At 33.8% G+C, this 16,433-nt stretch overlaps 2 protein-coding genes across 3 annotated transcripts in view; one reads left to right on the top strand and one right to left on the bottom strand.

Annotated features, from left to right (window-relative positions):
* Window positions 1–281: 281 nt before the first annotated feature.
* On the top strand, window positions 282–10,496 carry LOC117115108 (pre-rRNA-processing protein TSR1 homolog). Its single transcript, XM_033258776.1, has 15 exons — window positions 282–344; window positions 982–1,164; window positions 1,726–1,879; window positions 1,992–2,101; window positions 2,456–2,587; window positions 2,747–2,817; window positions 3,012–3,104; window positions 3,594–3,738; window positions 5,288–5,339; window positions 5,777–5,835; window positions 6,796–6,942; window positions 7,811–7,913; window positions 8,551–8,691; window positions 8,984–9,058; window positions 9,669–10,496. The coding sequence occupies exons 1-15, from the start codon at window positions 282–284 to the stop codon at window positions 9,845–9,847; spliced, it is 1,707 nt and encodes a 568-aa protein (XP_033114667.1). The 3' UTR covers window positions 9,848–10,496.
* A 1,577-nt stretch (window positions 10,497–12,073) lies between these two features.
* LOC117115062 (juvenile hormone acid O-methyltransferase-like) overlaps window positions 12,074–16,433 on the bottom strand; it is a 17,744-nt gene continuing 13,384 nt past the window's right edge. Inside the window, exons 2-4 of one of the 2 annotated variants that reach the window (XM_033258717.1) lie at window positions 15,570–15,892; window positions 13,648–13,789; window positions 12,074–12,905 (exon numbers count right to left, since the gene is read on the bottom strand). In XM_033258717.1, the coding sequence (XP_033114608.1) occupies window positions 12,724–12,905; window positions 13,648–13,789; window positions 15,570–15,892 (647 nt within the window). In that variant the 3' untranslated portion in view covers window positions 12,074–12,723. The remainder of the gene's footprint in view (window positions 12,906–13,647; window positions 13,790–15,569; window positions 15,893–16,433) is intronic. The other variant, XM_033258716.1, reaches the window with a different exon arrangement.

Genomic DNA, 16,433 nt, shown 5'->3' with positions numbered 1-16,433 from the left:
TATCCAGAGAGGACTTCCTTCTGATACCTTGAAGGAAACACTACGTCTCACAACCTTACTTGTGTATATTGTATATATCATGCAGTAGAATAGTAAATAAACGCTTTGCATTATAACCAGAAGAGATGTAGTCAGTTCAGTTATTAAAAGTAAACCATCTCGCTTGTCATATCACAACAATACTACATAGTGAAGATACAGTCTTTGCATCCGGAACATAACATTGGAATCGGACATACCAACTTGAGCATTACATGGCGGACTGCCATACATAATATTACATGGCGGACTACATGTACGTAATATTACACAATATTAGGGATTGGCAATCGCAAAAGCTTTGGGTAAGCAAATTGATATAGTCCAATGACCTCATTGTGGCGTAAGATGAATGGAGTCAATTCTTGTTTGGTGGGGTGGGGGTGAGATGTTGACCTCTTATTCCCATTGGAGCTGCCACTGAGGATGCATTTTTAGACTTGTGCTACTATGTTGTATGCTTCCTAAACTCTAATAAATATTGTTTAAAATATAAATGCCTTTTTAAAAATTTAAGACAATCGTCTGTACTCACAAAGATACAAATGTGAATAATGTTCAAAACCAAAACAACTCCAATCCCTAAACCTCATATTGAGATTTAGTTTGTGTGAAGTATCGTGTGTGTATGTTTGTCTTGTGTATGGAATTGTCACCTGCAAGAAGGACAGTGATAGATTTGCTATTGACAATCTTTGTTGCGTGTGTTGTGTGCCTGTATAAATAAATTAATAATAAATCAATATATCTATTGCCAACGAACCCGTTCCCGCACACTACATGGTATAGCCCTTCCAGGCATTTGTGTAGAAAGGAAGTGATGCTAATACTGTGTCACATGTATTTGTCTCAAAGTGTTATGTATTGCTACATACATGCCAGATACAATTATAAGTTATTTGATTGGTAAGTTAATAAAAAAAATATGGAAATTTTTTTAAGGGACTTCTTGGTACATTGAAAGTGTCTGGCTTCTTGAGAGGGCGTCTGTTATCTGTAAACGGTTTGATTCATATATTAGGGTACGGAGAATTCCAAATGAAGCAGATCGATTCTCCTCCTGACCCCTGCCCTTTGAACCACCCTCTAAAGAAGAAGACAAGTGGAGAAAATAATATGAATACAGTAAGTAAAAGGAGACATATGCTATTTTTTGTTAAATTTATACCTATACTTTATTCCAAATAGGCAACAGAAATATAGAAAATTCTGTTGAATGTTTAAATATCAATATCAGCAAACATTTAAACTAAAATAAGTAAATTATTAATTTATATATTTTTACTGCATTAAAATTGTTATTATTTATAATAATAACCAAAAATTATCATTCAATAATAATAATATTCTTATATTGAATAATTCTGTGTCTTTTGATACCAGATTGATAAATAAATAAAAAACAATAAACCGCTTGGAATGGAGTTGAATAGCCTGGTGGTTAAGATACTTGACTTCCAATCCCAGGGTCTTGGGTTCAATTCCCGTCATGGTAACAGGATTTATTTTCTCTCGACTTACAGTAAACTCCACTCCCTAAGCCTCATAATGAGACTTAGGTTATGTAGATTGTTTATATGTTTGTCTTGTGAAAGGATTGCCACTTAGTAAAGTGATTAATTTCCCTATTGGCATATCCTTGACCCTGAGCCTAAAAATAGAATAAAATGTTTCTCCTTACTTTAGGATGATGACAATGAAATGGCCATGGAAGAGGACATCAAAGTGTTAGAAGTTGTTGACACAGCCAAACAAGAATCCTTGCAGGCTGAGGCAGAGATGGACCCAATGGAAGGAGAGCAAACATGGCCGACAGAGGAGGAGATGGCAGATGCAGAAGGTGTGCTCAGAATAGTGATTGGATCTATTTAAGTGTATATGGTAATTCTAGTATGTGACAAATTGTCCTGATCCAAACATTATGTAACCTCTGTTAATGTGCTTTTCATTAGCTGCCCTTCGAGAGAAGACAAAGAAAATTCTGAGGAAAGTACCAAAGGGAACGTCAGAATATCAGGCTGCGTGGATTCTGGACAATGAAGAGGAGGAAGAAGAAGAATCGGTTAGTGTATAGTATTTCAGATATAAAGATATACAGTATTTGATTGGGTAATAAATGTGAATATTTGAAATTGCTATTTGAATTGCTTAGGCCTGTTTTAAGAAGTAAAAAGTTATTGGCTTTTAAAATTAAATAAAATTAAAATAAGACAATGTTTTCTGATGTAAAGAGAATACTGTTCCTTAATTCTTTACATTCATATTTTGGCAATAAAATTAAAAATTTGTTCAAGCTGTCTCTCATTGGGAGTTATTGACAAATTATCAGTTTAATAATGATGAAGTTAATTATATATATTTTAATAAATTATAATTTTAATAATAGATATTACTTTTTGATTTTGGTTTCTTTCAGGGAGATGAAGGCAGCGATGAGGATGATGCTACAATGGAAGATGACGACGATGAACTCCAAGCAAGAGAAGTCAGCGATGAAGAGGATGCTGATGGAATGGCCAGTGTTGCTGATACAAATGATTTTGAAACAGTAATAAGAATTTTTGAAAACCATACTGTGTAAAATGTTTGCATTGATCAATCATGCTCTGATCGAAATACCTTTGATTTGCCCATATACGGATGGGATACGATATTATCACTTACTGGAAAAATGGTAAAATTAGGTTTTTTTCCCCTCTCTTTTTAGATTAGTATAACAGGAGGGCATAAAGATAATTATGACCGAGTGCATTTTGATGAAGAAGAAGATCTGGAAATGTAAGCATATTTTTGCCTTTTGCTTATTGTAAAAATATGTGTTAGTCAGAGCAAAGAATTAACAGTTTGTAATTGTGTAATTGTTTAATACATAATCTAACTCCTATTTAAAATACTTGGCCTTAGCTAGGTTTGAGTTTTGTTGGAATAAAGAATACAATGTTTGCAATATTTTCTTCTCATTGCTCGGATAGGCTACAAAAGTATCGTGAAGAACGCATGAATGCCATGTTTCCCGATGAAGTTGACACTCCGAGAGATATTACAGCGAGAAATCGATTTGCACGGTAAGTAAAATTCAAACATGGACACTAAAGTTAAGCATAAGTTCAAATATTGATTGTACGCTGAGGCCTCTGAGCATGGGCACATATGCTTGTTAAGTATCTCATAAGTGTTAAAGGCCTATGCAATATGAATATCTGTTTCTTACATAGATATTACACAAAACGCATGCTATTCATACACTGATAGGCATACACAGATGCAATTTAGCACGGGACGCATCCTAAAATGTTCATAGCCTGTGACGTGTGTAACATTATTGTGTGAATCACGTATTCTATAGCATATAAAGTATCGTAATAATTAATTGAATTTAAGGGACACCTAAATATTAATTCAACTTTCGGAATTAACTGGAAGCATCACACTATACATGTGGTTCAAATTGTAATAAATGTATTAATAACATCGAGATTAACCCATCATTATCAACTTGTAAGACAATTTTAATATCATGGTACTTATTTTTATGTTTTTGTCATACACTTTAGGTACAGAGGTTTGAAAAGTTTTCGTTCGTCACCTTGGGATCCTAAAGAGAACCTGCCTCTAGACTATGCAAGAATTTTTCAATTTCAAAATTTTAATCGTACAAAGAAAAAAGTTCAGCAGGAAGAAATAGACTCTGAAGTCCAAGTAAGTTCTTTGATAAAGAAAGTGTTTTAGTCTTTAATACTCTTCATCCTTGCTTTCCAGTATATGTTTTATAGTATTTAGCTTACCATTCATGATTTTACAGTATATGCTTTACAATTGTTTTACAACTGTTTTAACAGTATGTTCTTTACAATACATATGTTTTTTACAGTATATGCTTTATGTATATTTCTTCCCAATTATATAAATTTGAAGCATTTAACCATCCCATTTTACATTCACCAATAAAATGTTATTTTTATTTTCTCCTCCGTCTGGATGATTTTGGCAAAAGTATTTGCTAATTAAGAAACTAAAATTTTATTTTTAATTTTATTACGCCCTCCTCCAATAATCTTTAAAAAAAAATAAGTACACGAAACAAGGAATAAAAAATAGTCTCGCCTTAAAATACATGTTTTAACGGTGTGTCCTTTACAGTACATGTTTTTTTTACAGTATATGCTTTACAATTGTCTTAATGTTCACATGTTTACAGTACATGTTTTAAAATACTATTTATGCCTTACAATACATGTTTTAACAGCATGTTCTTTACAGTAAATGATTTTTTTACAGTATATGCTTTATAGTTGTTTTAATGTTCACATGTTTACAGTACATGTTTTAAAATACTGTTTATTCCTTACAATACATGTTTTAACAGCGTGTTCTTTGCAGTAAATGATTTTTTTACAGTATATGCTTTACAGTTGTTTTAATGTTCACATGTTTACAGTACATGTTTTAAAATACTGTTTATTCCTTACAATACATGTTTTAACAGCGTGTTCTTTACAGTAAATGATTTTTCTACAGTATATGCTTTACAGTTGTTTTAATGTTCACATGTTTACAGTACATGTTTTAAAATACTGTTTATTCCTTACAATACATGTTTTAACAGCGTGTTCTTTACAGTAAATGTTTTTTCTACAGTATATGCTTTACAGTTGTTTTAATGTTCACATGTTTACAGTACATGTTTTAAAATACTGTTTATTCCTTACAATACATGTTTTAACAGCATGTTCTTTGCAGTAAATGATTTTTCTACAGTATATGCTTTACAGTTGTTTTAATGTTCACATGTTTACAGTACATGTTTTAAAATACTGTTTATGCCTTACAATACATGTTTTAACAGCGTGTTCTTTACAGTAAATGATTTTTTTTACAGTATATGCTTTACAGTTGTTTTGATGTTCACATGTTTACAGTACATGTTGTAAAATACTGTTTATGCCTTACAATACATGTTTTAACAGTATGTTCTTTACAGTACATCTTTCTTACATGATATGCTTTTAAAAATACAATACAGTTGAACTTACCTAAGTCGAATTCAAAATGTTATTGAAAAATTGTTCGACTTAAATAAAATTCGACTTAGAGATTGTTATTTAATGGAAAACACAACAATTTGGCATGTAATATAAATTTGACAAATTATTTAAGTTGGACAAAGTCGACATAGGCAAGTTTAACTGAATATGTTTTCAGAATGCATTTTAACAGTGTTATATATTAGATTATCTTTTTCCTTCAGCCTGGAATGTATGTAACTGTACACATAGCAAATGTACCAAAATCATTTATAGGTAAGATTTTCAAAAGGGTATATTACATCAGACCTACTTATGCAACTGTTTTTATTCTTTTCACTTTATCGTGAGTTACAAAAAGCATATTTTTAGTGGGGTAAATATTTCAAGTTGGTGATTTAGCCTGACCCTAGGCTGACTAAAAAATCGGCCTGTGGAGGTATAAATTTAGTCGAGGTTCGCGTGATTTAGTTGAGGTGCTAGTTGGAGTTGGTTTTTAGAATACGAAATGATGTAATTTTGAAGTTTTATCTCGAACTACAACTAAGGATCTTTTAAGAATATCGGGGTTAATGTTAAATGTTACTTATTTTTTAAAATAATTTAAAAATTTATTTAAAAATGAGTTCCAATGATCAAGGTGTTGACATTATGTTCAAATAATATTTAAATTTCAGGTATCATAATGTGCCTAATATTATTTGTATTTTTAGATAACCATGATGAAAAGAAGCCACTTGTATTATTTGGCCTTCTGCAACATGAACAAAAGGTAAGTAATATAAACAAAATATTGGCTCTTGTGTTCTCTAAGATGCATTTCAGAATCCAAAGAAAGTTGGTGGCATTTTAAATATTCTTAACTGGTACAATACTAGTTTTGTGCCAGTGAGGTGCTAGGGAAGCTGTGAAATGCAAGTCTCCCCAATTTTGGAACCTTATGGTGGATGAATCCTGGCTGCACTGAGAAACCCTCAAGCAAAACAATGGAATATAGTCAAATTAAACTATAATAACACCAGAAATAATAAACACACATGATAAAGCAAGGGTATGTTAAATCTAAAACAGAAATAGATTTGCATATTTTTTCTTAAGAAATAATTAGAAATTCATATCAATTGCTTTAATCGATTTCACATTTTAAAAGTGTGCTTATGATGAAAAAATCACCAATTTTAATTTCCCAACCTTTTTTGCAATCACCCAAGACTGATAACAGGCTGAGAAAATTCTACAAAAGTTGTAGCTTCTGAAAACTAATGGTGGGTGGTAGACATTTAAGGGTAGGTGGGTGATAACATTTGTAAACTCTAAATAATAAGAGTGGATTTTTAAGGATGGGCAAGGGGTTAATTAAGGTGGTTGGAGGGCCATGAAATTAGCTTTAGACTGAGTGGAAAACTTAAAGGCTGGGTGGCCCTGTCCACCTCTGCCTGGTGCTAAGTTAGCATACATACCGAAGGCCAGGCCTGGACAAAAAATGTTTGTGCCCCCGACTATGAAATTTGTCTTGATAATATGGCTCCAGCACCAAATGTTATCTTTACACTATGTAGCCCAACAGTTTATTTTTTAAAGTTGTTTTCCCCCAAAATGCCTCCAAGACATTCATGTTGCCTCTGACCGCCGGTCACACGGTCGTGCACTTTTTCCAGCCCTGTCAAAGGGCTGGTTGTACCTCAAAGATTCTTAGCTGTGGGTTACTTTTAGCTTTGATTATATTCCCCAGATGTCTGTTTTGCATTTTGCCCTCAAGAGGCACCAAGGCTACGTAGAACCTATCAAGTCCAAAGACCGTCTGATATTTCAGACAGGCTACAGACGCTTCACAGCATGTCCGATTTTCTCGCAGCACACTGTCGGTGACAAACAGAAGGTAAGCCTAAATAACATTTGTGTTACTAAAACGAAATACAATGAAACGTCCATTTTACTAACGTAAATTTTACGAATAGTCGATTTTACGAATGGTCTGTGCCCCTGATGACATCATTATCGACCAATTATTGCACGTTTTACAAAGTGATAATGTATATTTTTCTTAATAAAATCAAGTTAGTTGTATTTATTTATTAATAGTTCGATCTTTTCTTCCATTTCTGGTATAATAATCACTATGTTAATGCAATAAACCTAACCAGAACAATTACAAATGCAAGTGTCGTCGGATCGAGCGCACATGTGTTTATGATGACGAACGAGAGCGTTGGGGTCAGCAAATTATTAACATCGTGAATGCTAGATATGATTGTGAAATGCATGTAAACAACACTATTCGGCGATCTAACAACTAGAAAGAACACGAGAGAAAGGTCCATAAAACATAAAGATGTTTGAATATGAGTTAAAATAATATTTTGTTAAGTGGAAAAATGCCAGAAATTAAAATAATTGTTTGTTTTTATCGAAGGTAAATTCCGCTTTGCTCTAATGCGGTAGACCACGCTGCTGCACTGTCGTTTGTGCTAGGCCTGGCCATCGCCGTCAGCCTATTGGCGCTCAATAGCAGTGGATAGCTAGGCCCAGGTATTGGAAACTGACTCCCGATCTGGTTTACAAATTTTTCAGTTTACGAAAACCCCTTGGTAGCAAGGGGTATACGTAAAATGGACGTTTTACTGTATTACAAATTGTTACAATTGCTATATATTCTTTCGATAATAGTAATAAAATAATTGTGTATAGCCTATGAAAGTTTGTAGTCTTTTTATATGACGAAAGGTTATTTTGTTTGTTTCGTTTAGTATGAACGCTTCTTCCCGATTGATGGCGTTTCTGTTGCTAGCGTATATGCACCAATTATTTTCCCACCAGCCAACATTCTTGTCTTCAAGGAACTACCAGGAGGTGAGTCAACAGAGTAATTAAAAGATATTTTAATTTATTTTTGAAGTGCATATTAGCTATATTAACGATGTGCTTGTTTAACAGATGTTCTAATATAAAATAAGTAATAATAAAAATAGGTATATCACATGGAGAAAATAATTTATACTACAGTATTTGAGATAATGTATAGATGGTTCTATACCACTTGAGTGAAAGGTTGCAAACAGCAGAATGTATAACAATATGAGGCTTTCACCCAGAAACCAACATCAGTGACCAAAACATGAAACTTGACTTTAATATTCTTATTCTCCACAGTATAAGCTTTAAAATGATAGGTCATTTACTGAAACTATTGCCAAAGTTATGAGTAAAATGTATTATGGCTTCTCTATACTAAAGTATACAATAGTGCCACATTCTTATGCTACTTACTCATTTCAACATATAGTGACTGTACGCTGGTTTTTGGATGGCAAGCCTCTCATATACACTACCTGTGTCTCGGTGTGGTAACCATATATGAATCATATGATTCATATATGTGCCATATATATGTATCAGCTATTCAACTTTCATTGCATGTAATAATGCATGTTTCATAGATGTTGTATCATCCTCTGCTCTATGCTAATTCATATGGTTTGTTTTACAGGATCACATACCCTGGTTGCTACAGGAACATTATTAGGAGCCAATCCTAACAGGGTTGTTGTGAAGAAAGTTGTCCTCAGCGGCCATCCGTTCAAGATCATGAAAAGACAAGCAGTGGTCCGCTACATGTTCTTTAATAGAGGTGAGTTGGAGTGAAGCAATGAATACTATTATGGAAGCATGTGGCACAGGGGTTGAGGCTTTTGGGCTTTCAACCGAGTAGTTCTGGTTCGAATCCAATGTTGGTCATAATTTTTGTGTTCTTCATTTACGTTTGTCTCTCTCTACACAGGATTAAATAAATAGGTACCTGGTTAGATGTGAGTGATTTTGAATGAAAATATTATATGTACAGCTTGAAGAGCTAGCATTGTTGTTATACAGTAATAATTTGGGTAACATGATTTTAATAAACTTTCGTTTACTTCTCTCAGAGGATATTATGTGGTTTAAGCCGATTGAACTTAAGACAAAGTGGGGTCGACGAGGTCATATTAAGGAACCTTTAGGTGAGTAGCTATATATATAGAATGATGATTTATACCATGTTAAGTAAGTGACAATAAAGTGTATTGATAATTTATATAAATTGTGTTATCTTGTTACCTTTATGGAGCGTGCTTTCATTAACCACTAATGATTAAGGAAATGAGGTACTGTATTATTATAATACGAGTTAAGCTATACCAAAACTAGCGTACCTTCGCTATATATTAAACTGAGTAATTGGCATAAGAATGTGGCAATATTGTATACTTTAGCTATAATATACTTTTACTCAATTATTTGGCAATAGTTTGTTCCAGTAAATGACACATAATTTTAAAGCTTACAATGTGGAGAATAAGAATATTTTAAAGTCAATTTTCATCTTGCAGTCACTGATGCTGTTTTTAGGATGGCAAGCCTTATATTGGGGTTTATCATGCTTCTAATTCTGATCAGAACAATACGCTGTCATTAAAAATTTATTATTGTTTATAATTATTACCAGTGGAGGTGTTTCTCTATACCAGAATTACTAACATGTGATATATTATCATTAATTATTATTAATTGTATATTTTCTTGCATTACCTAGCCTACTAGAAATAATCATATTCTGGATGATTCTTGCAGGAACACATGGCCATATGAAATGCATTTTTGACGGTCAGTTGAAGTCACAGGATACAGTCCTAATGACACTTTACAAACGCATATACCCCAAATGGACGTATGACATTGAGGGCAGTGCTAATGTCAAGGTCACTCCTGAAACTGTAGTGAGTTGCACGTATGTTGAAGATATGGAGTGATGCAGGTGACAGCGTATGGTGTATTCCTTAAGGTTGACATTGTCTTTGCAAATCATATTTGTAGGGGATGTTGGATTGCATGCGATTGATTTTCTTCACTGGATTCTATGTGTCTATGAGAACCCACATAGATGGTAACCATATATGGTTATTTTATTCATAAATGAATTGGTTCATATATGTATTTTCATATATGTTATGCATACATGGATGATAATTTCATTTGAATGATTTATTTATAAAATTAATGATTATATTCATTATGATGTTTTTGTGTCTATTGGTTTTCCACCAATCGGCAGGAAGTCTTAGTGATCATCTCACTTGTAAGTTGTGAGAGTAAATCTGATTGGAGGAATGATGAGATGATCCAAAATATAATGCCATGCCCTGACCTAGAAGGAACTGAAAAGTCAGTCTGTTACACTCAGTATGGTACTTGTACAGGTTTATTCATGTAAATTTCCAACACAGAGAGCATGGATGGGTTATGAGTTAACAGTAGCCAAAAAAACTTAAAACATGCAGTAGACATGCTCACTCTGGGAGCCGGTTATTTTATTCAAATTCAAAAGAATTTTGTTCATGTGAAAAATAGTATGTTTAAAATTAATAAAGATTGAAACAGAACTAATTCTGTTTTATTGAAGTTAATGTAAAGATACTCATCTTTTCCGTGTATAGATGATTTTAAACTTGCATGGTTAATCTTTCTTGTCCATAGCATTTTGTTTTTATATATGAAAGGTTGTGTTCATATATGGAGGATTTCATTCAAATATAGAAGATTTGCTCTACTCGAGATCCTGTCTGTGTTGAAGTTGAATATGTCTGTTAACCATAATATTTTTACAGTTCATTGGAATTCATGTGACAGTTTCTATTCATATACTGTATGAGACCTTGACCGTACTGTATATATGATCCAACATAGATTTCTATCATATATGTTGGGTATTTCGTTCATATGTGGACCCTTTTTTCGACTAACAATGAGTTCACATTTGTGGCGGACTTCAAGTTTTAAGATTTATTGGTCAAAAACAATATAAACATGATTCGAAATGTTGGTTGATTACACAACATTTATAATATTACATTGTCTAAAATGTGTAATACTAAAATAATAAACATCAACATACACTGATTAAACTACACTGATTACAACCATTGATAAAGTGTTAGGGAAAAAATTTAAAAGCATGTTAAAATATTAAAACATTAAGAGGAGGCAGATTTCTATCATATATGTGGGTTATTTCATGAATATGTGGACCCTTTTTTGACTAACAATAAGTTCACTTTTGTGACGGTTTCTTTTCATATATGAGACCTTGACTTCAAAATTCAAGATTTATTGGTCTGGCAAGTAATAATATACATTAAACATGGTTCAAAACTTTGGTTGCCAATACATGCATAACATTACATTAACTTGTCTAAAATCTATAATACTAAAATAACAAACATCAAGATACAGTGATACACTGCACTGATTACAACCATTGATAAAATGTTAAAATGTAGTTAAAATATTAAAACATTAAGAGGAGGGAGATTATTATTTCATTAAATGAAGTTAAAAATTAAAAGCATCATTTGGCCGAAGTTGTTTTATAATATCAATAAAATTTACCTCTTCCACATTTCATTAAATTGTCTCAGTCTCTTGACTGTACTGTATATGTCATCCAACATAGATTTCTGTCATATATTTGACTTATTTTATTCATATATGGACTTGTTCATAATTATATTTTCATGAAAACAAAGAATAAATGTAAAGTAGCACCTTTTTCTACTAACAATGAGCTCACATTTTTGTTTTCATCTGATATATTAAATAGTATGATTATCTTATTCAAGTGATTTATTCATATATGGAGGAATCTGTATATCAGTATATATGGGATCCCACATAGAATTCCATCATATGTTATTTTATTCATATGTAGATTCATAAATATATGATTTTGTTTAAGTGATTTATTCGTTTATGGATCATTGTTCATATATGGCTTGTCATGAAAAGATGAGTATATTAAATTTTAACATTTTTTTTAATACACAACAAAACAGGATTTGATTTACAGTTTTAGTTCAGAAAGTCCAGAGCCATTTCGTCCCAAATAATAACAGTAATATACATTAATCTAAGTTGCATATATGCCTTTGCTTGTGATATTTTCCACTAAATTTTTCCACTAAATATATATGATTATATGTTATATTACTATGTTTTAGGTCTGAGATGACAAATCCACTAAAAATGTTGACAGAGCCGAATGATATACTGTATATCTAATAATTTTAATTTTGGCGGCCATTTATGCATATTCATGTATCAGTTCACATAAATGACCTTAAATAGTGCCCTCTATAATATCTGCCTTAATTGTATGGGGAAAAGAATAGTACCAGTGGTCTGCCTATTAAGAACCAGGGGCACAGACATTATTCATACATAAATGATTATTTTATTTAATTGATTTATTCATATATCGATGATTGTTTATTCATATATGGCTTGTTTTCATGCAAAAATATTCATGCAAAGATGAGTAGGCCTATACTGAATTATTCTCCACAAATGTTTTAATAAACAACAAACCAGGAATTGGATTTACAGTTTTTGTTCAGAATGTTTGGAGCCATTTCGTCCCAAATAGTAACAGTTAATCTAAGTCGACTTAACTATTTTACTATTGCTGTGTAGGCCTCTGCCTTCATTGAGATATTTTTCACTAAATTCATATAAAATTCGATAGGCATGCGCTTAGAAACAAGTTAGTATTGAGAATGTCTTGACTAACCCCTAACAATGAAGCACGCACACGTACTGAAAAAGCGTGTGGTACAAACCTCGCAAAATTCAACTAGTCCCTGTGTGCAGGTTTTTTCTTCGCGTGAATGAAAATTACATTTGCAGCGAAGTACTGTATTCCTTGTTTGTTGAAGGGTAGCTCCTTTTTACACCACTCAAATGCATCTGTAAGCAACTCTGCATGAAACTGCTCTGGTACATAGCTAAATTGTCCCATCAGAGTTTTCAAGTAGCCTGTGTGAAATACAGATAAAAACAAATAATCAGAAAATAGGTTGCATGTGTAAAAGTATAAATGCATCCATTTCAAAAGAATTGGAAGTACCATTCAGTGGAATTCCTCCAAAAGTTTTACATGTCTATCGATTATCAGTCAATTTTGTAGAGGAATATCCATTGATAAAGAGTCTCGTTTACTTCTATGATCAGTGAGTCAATCGGACTTCATGGGTGCGCATAAAGTCAGTGCCCCACGAAACGTGCGTATTTACAGTGTTCAAGAAAACACAAGTTTTACAAGCGTCCAACAGAGGAATCGAGCACCTCTTGGAAATGACGTGATAATGTGAGGGATAAACACGCACAGTATTTTGTAAATGTTGATACGTGCTCAGTAGGATGGGTTAGATTCTGCCTGGATGGTATGCGTTACCTATTGTTTAATTGGTTCCAAAAGATTATGTATTTATAGTCACTTATATGACGGTACTTCAGCAGAAATCAGTGGCGTAGCTGAGGATGCAGGATCTAGGGGAGGTAACGTCCCCAGTCGATCCCTTCCCATTGAAAATGTTTGAAGCAAAAGAAAAATCGCTCTCAAGTAGTTAAAAACCACCTTATTTTGCGAGCTAGCGCCTCATCACTTAAACATCCAGCTTCCACTTCACCTCCCCCCCCCCACCCTTCATCAAGTCCCAGAAGTTTCGGCCACAGTGAACGCATACTGAAAATAAACCTCTATTACAAATAAACATGCCTTTAAGCTCGTTGTCGTCAGGAAGCGTACGTTCTTCAAATGGTTCCTTCATCTCTCCTCGTAGCATTTCGAACCCTTCCTCTTCTAGTAGCCTTGTCCACTGCGACAGATCGAGATCATTGTGCATTCCATGCTCATAATTCTGGGTGTCAAAGAAAAAGCCAAAACAAAAATAAATTGTCAATGATTTCATAAACTTAATTCTTTTAGCTAAGGGTGAACTTACATGGGATAAACAGGCTTCCAAATTCAAAGGCATTGTTTTAAACTTTGGAATTAGGCCTACAAGTGAATACGTTAGATTTTCGGATAACAGATTGCTGGTATGGTATTTTTCATTATTAAGTTAATTTCTGGTCTATTAATGGCAGACAGACCATGTAGTTATTCCTCCATGGACAGTCTACCAGGTGATCAAGGTATACTTACTGGAGCAATAAGGGAAATAGACTTGGGGGTTGAAGCTCAATGTTAGAATGAGGTACGTTTTTATCGGGGTCCAGCTCAGGTCCAGCGGAAACAGATTTATGTTCTGAATACTGTCAGCTCATATTGGGACAATTGTATTGTGGAAGGCGCTCTGCAAACATATATCCTACCATTACCATTAAACTAAACTGCTTCTTTCAACTAAATTGCTTACTTTGTATCTAATTAGTTTTGCGTAATTACCGCACCGGTTTAGGCGGTTCACTGAACCAGAACCCCCAATTTTTGGGGCACTGCACCCTTATAAAAAAAAATATAATAAATCAATGCATACCGGTATAAAACTTGTAATTACTTGTTCTGCCTGGGATAAAATGATAAAAAAAAAACACACGTTCAAATCGGTCTTCCCCAACATCAGAACCACCGGGTTCCTGCGTTCCTAAAGATTGCATTGATCGCTTCGCACTCTGGAAGTATTACTATTATTTAATACTAAATACAAAAAACACTCAAATTAGTCTGTATCTAATCAAAACCGCTGGCTTTCCCCTGGTTTTTGTCTTGCACCATCACAGGTGCCCTTTCCAACTTGAACTCATTTCATTAGTGTGTCCATCACTAACCATGCCACTGCCTTGTCATTACCATCATCCGTCATCATTGTCGTCGTCATCACAATTATCATCGTCGTAATCGTCATCCTCTCATCATCATCACATTATCATGATTATTTCATATTTATTCTGGGCATCTAGGTAAACAAACTGTTTCTGCTTTAGGACCAGAGCTGGACTCCGGTAGAAACGTACTTCATTCTAACATTGAGCCTCCGCCCCCAAGTTGATTCCCATTACGCTCTATTAAATATACATTTATCTCGTCTTATGTACCGCGGGTATCGGCATTTTTACTTCCATAATTAATAATCATTGAAGCTCCAGAAAGCTTTACTGGAAGAGTGTTATGTGGCAGCAAAATAGTCTGTAATTTAGTAAAAGTTTGATGTACTGTATACCGTCTATATATTTTATATGTATCTGTATAATAATACATTAGAAATCAATATTTAGGCCCGAAACCTAGAGTTATACATTGTACAATAAGCCTAATTCCCTTGTTTATTTTTTAGGGTCCAAACCCGAAACCTATAGACTAAGAAATACCAGGATGGGTCACTCAGGTGGATGTAAACTATAGATTACTTCAGTAAAAGAGTATAATTAGACCTATGTAAACTGTATACAGCTTGGCCTGGTTGGCCAATTTATATGCGGAGGGCCCCGACTGTACAATCGAACCAGGTCCAGGGCCCCTCGGAACTTCTTTCAATTTATGTTTCTGTTTTTAATGTGAATGTTAAGTTTTCTTTTTTTATTTTGACAGACATTATCATTATAGTTGTCCGATCAACTCTTCAAATTAGAGCACCTGTATTCATACACCATCCCATATGCACTATTTCACTTGCTAGATGAAGTATTTTTACTCACTTGTAAAATCATTTTCCATTTCATATGATTTTTCAGATAGAATGGAAGTTCATCCGGTTTGTTTCCTAGCGTCTTCTGCATTGGCCCGTTCACAATAATGAAGGCCTCTCCGCCTTCTTTCAAGCAACTGTGAATGTTCCTAATAGCCATCTTTCTGTTTTCCACCCAGTGGAGGGCAAACAGTGAAACGGCTTTGTCGAATTTATTTCTCCACGACGATGCATTACCGCCAAAATCCTGAGCGTCACAACATATATACTCCACGTTTTTTGGTCGATTATTCTGATTTGCAAAAGTAATCATGTCTTTTGAAATATCTAGACCTGCCAAGAACAAAATATATTTAGACCATTCTGTGTTTTATAATATATTTACAATCATTAAATATTAGGGACGTAGCCAGGATTTTGAAAGTGGGGGGGGGGGGTAGCCGTTATGCGAATTACGTAGGACCCTGGCGGGGTCCGGGGGCGATTCCCCCTTTGAAGTAGCGCCACTCTGAACGTTCTTAGGACTGTTTTGAGAGGATAAAGCGAAAATTGCAATAGACGCATTATAAGCGCAACAGTGATTATATAATAAATCAACAGTGGCAGATCCAGGAATTCGAAATAGAGGTGAACCAGCGAGGGACTTTCACAGACTGAGGAACCACCCACCTCAGCCCCACCCATCATATGATAGTAGTTTGACGTGATGTGGGCCATAGAATATCGAGATATTTAAATTCAAACATATAACAGTATAGAAGTTTTCTAAGATTAAATTATTACCACGTAAATTACTAAAATCATACTTTTTTCGTGTTTACTAACCGTTTTAACATTGTCAGTTAGCCTAATTAATTAGGTATAGGCCTAGGCC

The sequence above is a fragment of the Anneissia japonica genome, unplaced genomic scaffold (genome assembly GCF_011630105.1).
Source record: "Anneissia japonica isolate Jap-2015-1 unplaced genomic scaffold, ASM1163010v1 scaffold24_len2511860_cov200, whole genome shotgun sequence".
Taxonomy (NCBI): domain Eukaryota; kingdom Metazoa; phylum Echinodermata; class Crinoidea; order Comatulida; family Comatulidae; genus Anneissia; species Anneissia japonica.
Note: the sequence above shows the minus strand (reverse complement) of the source record. Positions and strands in the feature narration are given on the sequence as shown.